The sequence below is a fragment of the Papaver somniferum genome, chromosome 10 (genome assembly GCF_003573695.1).
Source record: "Papaver somniferum cultivar HN1 chromosome 10, ASM357369v1, whole genome shotgun sequence".
Classification (NCBI taxonomy): domain Eukaryota; kingdom Viridiplantae; phylum Streptophyta; class Magnoliopsida; order Ranunculales; family Papaveraceae; genus Papaver; species Papaver somniferum.
In genome coordinates, this window is record NC_039367.1 from 148,729,411 (window position 1) to 148,738,217 (window position 8,807).

At 36.2% G+C, this 8,807-nt stretch overlaps 1 protein-coding gene and 1 long non-coding RNA gene across 2 annotated transcripts; one reads left to right on the forward strand and one right to left on the reverse strand.

The window, feature by feature from the left end:
* Positions 1 to 602: 602 nt before the first annotated feature.
* Positions 603 to 2,099, reverse strand: LOC113316488 (F-box protein At3g07870-like). The gene has a single exon (XM_026564656.1). The coding sequence runs from the start codon at positions 2,097 to 2,099 to the stop codon at positions 603 to 605; it is 1,497 nt and encodes a 498-aa protein (XP_026420441.1).
* Positions 2,100 to 4,640: 2,541 nt separating this feature from the next.
* LOC113317638 lies at positions 4,641 to 7,898 on the forward strand. Its single transcript, XR_003343799.1, has 7 exons — positions 4,641 to 4,864; positions 5,054 to 5,110; positions 5,332 to 5,413; positions 5,503 to 5,569; positions 6,053 to 6,116; positions 6,604 to 6,677; positions 7,664 to 7,898. It is a non-coding gene; the product is annotated as an uncharacterized LOC113317638 (long non-coding RNA).
* Positions 7,899 to 8,807: the final 909 nt, after the last annotated feature.

Consider the following 8,807-nt stretch of genomic DNA (forward strand, 5'->3'; position numbering starts at 1 on the left):
CGATGTGAGTAAAAGTCAAATTTGGGACCATTTACTATGGCGTGCAAGGAAACTGAGTGGTTCATGAGGAACTCAGTGACCTATGGATGGCCATGGGACCTGCATTGCTGTGCGCATATGAAGTAGTTTGCTCTGTGAAGGCATCTACATTCTCATGGTTGCAAATGCTTCACCCCAATGCCTTACCTCCGTTTACAATTTGGATTTGTAACTGGGACTATGTATTTGTTATTTTGCAGTCGGTGACTTTGAGGATTGGAGTGATAGTTTTCTTCAGCCGTTCTTTTTGTTGCATATTGCTGTAACATATTCGTCTTTTTAATAGTATATCTCTTCATTTGATAAAGAAAATAAAATACTCAGTAACTTGAATGATCACATCTTGAAGTAGACAAGAAACTGAAACTCTTACAGTTGCAAAAATAAATAACATGACATGATAAATAAAAAACCAGATTACCTGATAGTTTACGCTCTTGGTTGAGACAACACGTTAAGAGCAGTTTAGTTTTGGCAATCTTCTTAGGCCCATGGCAGTGTGGCACATAATACCCCTGAGGAAGCCATCTTCCTTTAGTAATTCATCTTCTTCCTTTAGTAATTCATCTTCGAAAGTACTGCCAGGGGTGAGGAATTTGCGGTTGCCAGGGTGGAGGAATTGGAACGTACTGCCAGGGGTGAGGAATCTGCTGTTGTTGCCAGGGGTGAGGAATCTGCTGTTGTTGCCAGGGGTGAGGAATTGGAACGTACTGCCAGGGGCGAGGAATCTGCTGCTGCAAGGGGTGAGGAATCGGATCATAGTGCCAGGGGGGAGGGTTTGGAATGTACTGCCAGGGGTGATGAGCTTGCATTTGCCAGGGTTCAGGAATTTGCAGTTGCCCGGGTCGAGGAGTTTGCGGCTTCAGGTGCAGAAAAAACGAATGTGCAGTTGCTTTGGCATTATATCTGATCATGTTCGCAGATACACCAAGGGCTTTCAGTGAAACACGGGTATTTCGGTGCGGAATTGCTTTGGAAGTTTCGTAGCGCATATAATGATTCTCAAACGTCTTAAATGTGGCAGTTTCAGGAGAATAAGAGACAAGTGTCTGGTAATCCTTCCACAACAAAATTTCATTGCTTTTAGTCAAGGCAAATGGCTCATATGAAACTTCAACATCGAAATTCCAAGGTATACTATACTCTAGGCTCCAACTCCAGGAATTATAGTCCTTCCCCAATGCAAAAGAACTTTTCTGCTTATTGGTTTCTTTGAAGGACCAAATGTCCATCTTGACGCCCCACCGTGCATAAACCACACATAAGTGCTCTCCTATCAACTTTAGGTACGAGTGGGCAGTACTATGCTCAGGATCTTGGATACATGGAGGTAACACCAGTTGGAATGCTTCGCCTGCTAAATCGAGGGCTACAATCTCCTGCTTTCCGGCATTCATGAAATAGAGTGTTTCATCTGCTAGGATACCAGGATTGCACAAGTTGTGTTTAATTTCTCCAATGCTTCTCCATCCTCTGCGACTGCCAAGAGTGTATATCTGGACCGAACCAACACCTGGATAGCTGGGGTAGTAAATCCTCACAACCTTATACTCGTTAGTCTTCTGTAAATAACCGAATCCATATACTATAACAGAGAAGTCACCAGACTTATCCATGTTTAGCATTGGAAGATTGGCATATTCTCCGGTGAACGGATTGCAGACATGGACTGGATCAGGGACACCGTGATTATTAGATATACCCAAACAAACCAAACCATTGCAAGAACCTATCAGGATATTAGCATCACCCCGTCTAACTTTTGGATGCTCGATCTTAGTAAGGGGTTTTAAAGGGTTCACTGTGTAATCATCACTCATAATGTCATCATAATCTCCATAATAAAATGTAGCCGTCCTTTCCCATCTTACTGTTGGGGCATGTCTGCGTAGCGTAGCAAAGTAAAGAAGACCCTCCTTCACCTTTCTATCGCGGAGGAGTGTTTCCCATATCTTGCATACTAACTTGCAGTTTAAGACGCATTCACCAGTTACACGCGAAAGAATTATTGATACAATATCTTTAGGAAGATCCTCCATATTGAACATGGTGCTCTCCATTCAAGATCACCTAAGGTAGAGGAAAAAGAAGATAAACCAGCTATAACAACTTAGTTTATACGACGATGATGTCTCTGATTACTTTATCTTATCTTGTGTTGTGTATATATATATATATATATAGAACTCTAGAGAAGGTAGAAACTTTTAGGGTTTTCCAAAGATGGGAAGAAGGGGCTAAAGGCGGACAAGAAAGAATAATGGCGCAGGCCCAAAAAAAATTATTTTCTTACCGTCAGGCCCATAAATTTTTTTGGATACTGTCGCACCCAAAGTTTTTTAGAAAATGCGTAGTTACTCTATTACCCTCAGCGGTTTCTTTTCTCCTCCTCCAAAAACTCTATAACAGATTTGCAGAGTAAATTTCTCTCCATTTAAACACTAGAAAATCAATTTCATACTCTAAAAAACCAACCTAGAAACTACTTACAGTACACAAATCCTAAAAACAACATTTCGAAAAAAATGAACGAAACACAAACAAAATCAACATTTTATTTTCCTTTGATACTTTCACTTTCAGTTAACGAAAAATAAATGTGCATAACCAGTTATCCAATAAAAAAAAAGTGCATAACTAGTTATGCAGTACAAAGAAAATGTGCATAACCAGTTATGCAGATGCATAACTAGTTAGCAGATGCATCAAAGGTTATGCTTATCATAAATCACTGCGGATGCAAAAAAAATGCATAACTAGTTATGCAGTACAAAAAAAATGTGCATAACCAGTTATGCAGTACAAAAAAATGTGCATAACTAGTTATGCAGTACAAAGAAAATGTGCATAACCAGTTATGCAGTACAAAAAAAAGTGCATAACTAGTTATGCAGATGCATCAAAGGTTATGCTTATCATAAATCACTGCGGATGCAAAAAAAAATGCATAATTAGTTATGCAGTACAAAGAAAATGTGCATAACAAGTTATGCAGTACAAAAAAAAAATGTGCATAACTTGTTATGTGGCACAAAAATAAATGTGCATAACCAGTTATGCAGTACAAAAAAAATGTGCATAACTAGTTATGCAGTACAAAGAAAATGTGCATAACTTGTTATACAGATGCATCAAAGGTTATGCTTATCATAAATCACCGCAGATGCAAAAAAAAATGTGCATAACAAGTTATGCAGTACAAAAAAATGTGCATAACTTGTTATGTGGCACAAAATTAAATGTGCATAACCAGTTATGCAGTACAAAAAAAATGTGCATAACTAGTTATGCAGATGCATCGAAGGTTATGCTTATCATAAATCACTGCAGATGCAAAGAAAATGTGCATAACTAGTTATGCAGTACAAAGAAAATGTGCATAACCAGTTATGCAGATGCATAACTTGTTATGTTGCACAAGTAAAATAAATGTGCATATCCAGTTATGCAGATGGATAAGACATTATGCAGTACAAAACAATGTGCATCAAAGGTTATGCTTATCATAAATCACTGCAGATGCAAAGAAAATGTGCATAACTAGTTATGCAGTACAAAGAAAATGTGCATAACCAGTTATGCAGATGCATAACTTGTTATGTTGCACAAGTAAAATAAATGTGCATATCCAGTTATGCAGATGGATAAGACATTATGCAGTACAAAACAATGTGCATCAAAGGTTATGCTTATCATAAATCACTGCAGATGCAAAAAAAAAATGCATAACTAGTTATGCAGTACAAAGAAAATGTGCATAACAAGTTATGAAGTACAAAAAAAATATGCATAACATCTTATGCATGTGAAATCAAAGACAACAGAAACTCAAAATCCCCATATTTAAATCGCAGATTTTGAAACAGAAACCCTAGTTTTATTGAGAAGATTATTCAGAAAAGGATTTGGGAAAAGATTTAACAAAGAGAAAGCTATTTTCGCGGTCTAGAGAAAGATTTGACAAAGGGAAATATCCAAATGTTAAAAACGAAGAATCAGAGTTCACCATTATTTTCTTCTCGCTTCTCTCTGTTCGTCTCTTGAAGAAAATGGTAGTTTGGCCTTTTAAAAACTGAGACGCAAAATTTCAGAAAATTATGGGTCTGCTACAATTTTTGACGGGAAAATGGGTGCGCGCCTGAACTTTTCCGCCCGTGGGTTTGACAGTGATGGAAGTTGAGAAAATGGGTTTATCTGTAGTTTTCACAAGAATAATACTGTAGAAGTGTTTGGGAAAGAACCACCGTCATTGGTGTAGTTTAACTCTTCTGGCCCATTCGCCATATTTGCTCTGATATCTTGTGATGGACTTGGCTAGGGTGGAGCGCCAAACTGACCAAGACCATTTCCGATGAATGATTTTTGTAGAAATTGACGTTTAGTCCCAAAGTTGGTGGGCTTTGGACGCTTTAGTCCTACCATCTTAGGCCTGGTACTCGTTAATCCAAATTTATAAATACGGTGACATTTTAATCCATTTTTATACGAGTTAGTCCAAAATATTACCGATCCAGAAAAATTCAGTTATTGTTATTACCCTAAATAACCTTTTAATGTTTTTGATGTTTTGTAGAGAGAGAAACAAATCAGTTGCAGAGAAAATAGATCTAGGTTTTCTTCTTCTTCTACCTCCTTCCCTTCGTCTGCTTCAATTACAATTGAACATAAAAAATATGATCCAATAGATAGCGTAACCAAATATATCAGTTCAACAATTTCATTGGAGATTTCGCAAAAATGAACTATTGGATTGGGTCTTCGAAATTTTGAAAGAGAAATTAAATAAAACATAGACGTAAAGGAGATTGAGAAGAAGCATTAGAAGGTTTTTTCTTCTTCCTCAAATTATACAGTAGATTTTCATTCTTAATTCTAGTTCTCGATCGGAAAATAAGAATCATCTTTTTTTTTTTCCTTCTATAGAATGGAATTAAAGTCCTCGGATTTTTTTTCTATATATATGTTATGTTATGAATTTTTGGGTAAAGTTATAAATGAGTACTTGAAATTTCAGGAAACTTGGGTTATATGGATTATTTTTTCCGCTACAATCAAAACCGGAGATGTTGAGGTATGCGATGGTTCATTTTGAAGTTTCTTATTGTTACTGTTGTTACAAGATTGAGTAGTTCTTAGAATGTTTTAAGTACTAATTAAAACTTGTGTACTTGCTTGTTCATGATTGTGATACCAAATATGGGTTTGTACCAATTTTAGGATACTATCTGAGAAAGTTTAAAACACTATTTCTTTTTGTACATGACCATTTTCTATCCTTTATTCTGAATGTAGAAAGGGACCATCGTTGAATAGATGATTGAAGAAGTAATGAGGGACAGTGATCATTTGAGGAGCTTAATTAATATTTGTGTAGGTATATAAGCTCAACTTGCATTACACTTACACTTGTAATAATCTGGCAATATACAAGTTTGTCGTATTTACCACTATTTTTATTTGCAGCTAAAAGGAAAGTGGGTGTAACTTCCTTAAATGACACAAGCTCAAGATCACACCAGGTTATAAGCTGGTGAGTTTAGTATGTAGGTATTTGATTTTTATGGATCCTATCAAATCTAGATTTTTATTGAATTTTACGGTTCCTGCAATATCATTTTTCGTAAAATGACTATAAGTTTATGTTTGGGGTAAACTAATGGGGTGTATAAATTGGTACACAAAATAATTAGGGTGTACATGTAAAAAAAACGACTTCATAAGCTTATGCTTGCGTAAATAATTGGGGTGTACAAACTGGTACACATGTGGAGATCCATGACTTCTTGTCAGTAATGTGAAAGATTCATGGTATTTAGAAATAGGGTCTTGGGTTAAGGAAATTTTGTCAAATTGTTTAGCTCAAGTAATTTCGGATGCTACCTCTGCAAGGGCAAGTGATAGTATTGGTGCTTGACGTGAGTGACAGGAGTAAATTATCTTATTAACAATAGGGGATTTTTAAGATGATAAATTTTTAACAATGGGGCTTATGTAAGTTTTTATTTGTTTCCAGGTGTCCCATGTACTATCACTTTAACCTTGTATTTCTGGTGTGGATCCAACTTCTATCTTTTGATGTGAGTAAAACCTAGCTCTTGGGTGGTTATTTTTCTTTGTTACATTTAGGTTTTTGTTAATAAATCTCTATGTTTTGACCACTCTTCAGTTATGTTCGTAAACGAACAGTGTGTACACATTAACATCAACTCCTTTTAAAACTCTTTGTTACTTCTCCTGAAGCTTTTTACTGTTCATCCCTTCAATTTATTGTTATTATGTCCGTAGGAACATTAGAAGTAAGTTCTCTTTGGCCACTAATGATAGTTGGGAGAGACATGGAAAGATAGGATCATTTGGGTATATATGTTTTGGATAAACGTGTAGACAATATGTGTACATAGTTGTACACTTATTGATTATTAATGTGTACATAATCATATATGTGTTAATTGTTGATGTGTACATAATTGTAAACATGCTTCTTACTATACAAGAATCTTTTATTTTAGATTTAATTGTTATTTTCTGTTTACATCTTTAATATGATATGTGGTGTTTACTCAGGGGGGGACATGGAAAGACCGGATCATTTTGTAGGCGTGTATATAATTGTACAAGATGATGCAACGCGGTGCAAGGTATTTATTCTAGTTGTATACTTTGGTTCCCTTGGTGATTCCTACGTCAATATTGGTCCTAACTGATAACATGATTGTGTGCTTTAGGCTTTCTTAGTTAAATTTGATAAGTACAACCTTCGTTTAATGAAATAACATATTGATTCCTAATATGTACATAATTATACACATTAAGATAGTTAATGTGTATATAGTTGTACACTTGTTGATTGTTAATATGAATGATTGGGGTTGTGCATGTTTTACAGGAGTGTACATATTGGTGCACCTGTGTAAATCTTATGAAAAAGTAGGTTTCCCTTGTTTTACAACGGTGTACATATTGGTGCACCCGTGGGAAGTAATTCCCATGAAAAAATAGGTTTGTGTGTGGATGTGAATGATAATCTTTATGCATGTTTTGAAGCGGTGTACGTATTGGTCCACCCATGTCATTCCCATGTAAAAGTAGGTTTGTGTGTGGTTATGAATGATCGTTTTTCTGCATGTTTTACAGGGGTGTACACACTGCTGCACCTGTATAATTCCCATGAAAAAGTGTGCCCGAGTGTGAATATGAATGATCGATTTTATGCATGTTTTGCAGAGGTGTACACATTGGTGCACCAGTGTATTTTCAATGAAAAAGTAGGTTTGTTTGTGGCTACGAAGGATTGGTTTTAGGAATGTTTCACATGGATGAATATATTGATGCACCAATATACTTCTCATGAAAAAGTAGGTATGGGTGTGAGTATGATTAATGTTGTGCATGTTAGTAATCTCCTTTTCAATAAAGTGCAATGAATCACTGTACTGGGATATTTCGAAGCAATATTAAGTTTGTGTAGTAATTCCCACATGGATTGTGTCTCTGACCATAAACCGACTAACTTTTTATTTTGATCATTTTTTTGCTTTATTTCTTATGTGGATGTTGGTGAAAGGATAATCACTTTCTTTTCAAGCTACGATTTCTTATGTTCATTGTTTTTTCCTCGATGCAGGTTATCTGCTAAACTTACCTCTACAAATCTAGTTGTTATCCAACTGGAGCTTGGCATGGTTGATATTTTTCTGTCTGTGGGGACTAGGATGACAGTTTGGCTATCATGGAGTTTGGATTTTTTTGGATCTTTGCAGCGGTGTACATAATTGTACACACAAATGTAAATTAATTTTTTTAAAATTAAAATTATATAGTCATATGTGTACTCTTTTTGTAGCTATCAGAAAATACTTTCCAAATATATAAAGTTTGTCGATTTTGGACGCGCAGTTTAAAAGATAAATTGTTTTTAATTATTTTGTATATTATTTAAAAGTTTGTAGTACAGTTTCTTTTTTTGAGCAAACGTGTCACATCCACGTTGAATGTGTCAGTTACAAAACAGTTTCCACTCGTTGCACGTGTGCTTTATAAAATACGTGTGGAGGTCAGCAGCGTCTTTATACATTTTCTAGACTAATCTGTTCCTAGTTGAAACGAGATGGACTAATCTGTTATTTTTCGGGGGGTTTTGGACTGAACCGTTTTTTTCCCATGATTTTTTAGGGACCATGGTTTTTTTGAGGGGACCATGGTTTTATTTGGCCACCTTCCCTATAGTGATAAGGGGTGTCCTAAAACGTTGAAATGACTAACCTATCCTTAACCTAATTTAATTTAAAACCAACCTAATAACCACATATATATATATGTACATATAACCACCACCTCCTCCCACCACCACCGCCGATTACCACCATCACCACCTCCGATTATCACCACCACCAACCAACGATTACCACCACCACCGCCCACCACTACCGATTACCACCACCACCTCCTCCGATTATCACCACCACCAACCACTGATTACCAACACCACCTCCTCCCACCACCACCTCCACAGCCTATTTAAGAAATGTAACAACATCAATGCAATCACAATTAAGTTCTGTTACATGATAATTTTATCGAGTATAAAAGACGCCAGCCGCAGCCTGATTCTGCCATGGGACCACTCCGGAGGTATTTTCCAACAAACCCTTCACTTTAATTTGAATTTGATTGCTTCAATATAATAGAAATCATCAAAATAGGGTTTTAATAGGAGTTACAGAGGCATGTTCGGTTAGGCCGATTTTTCAAAAAACCCTAGTTTACTA

Excerpts from the sequence above, each read along its gene's own strand:
- LOC113316488 (XM_026564656.1), bottom strand. The coding sequence starts at position 2,099 with ATGGAGAGCACCATGTTCAATATGGAGGATCTTCCTAAAGATATTGTA.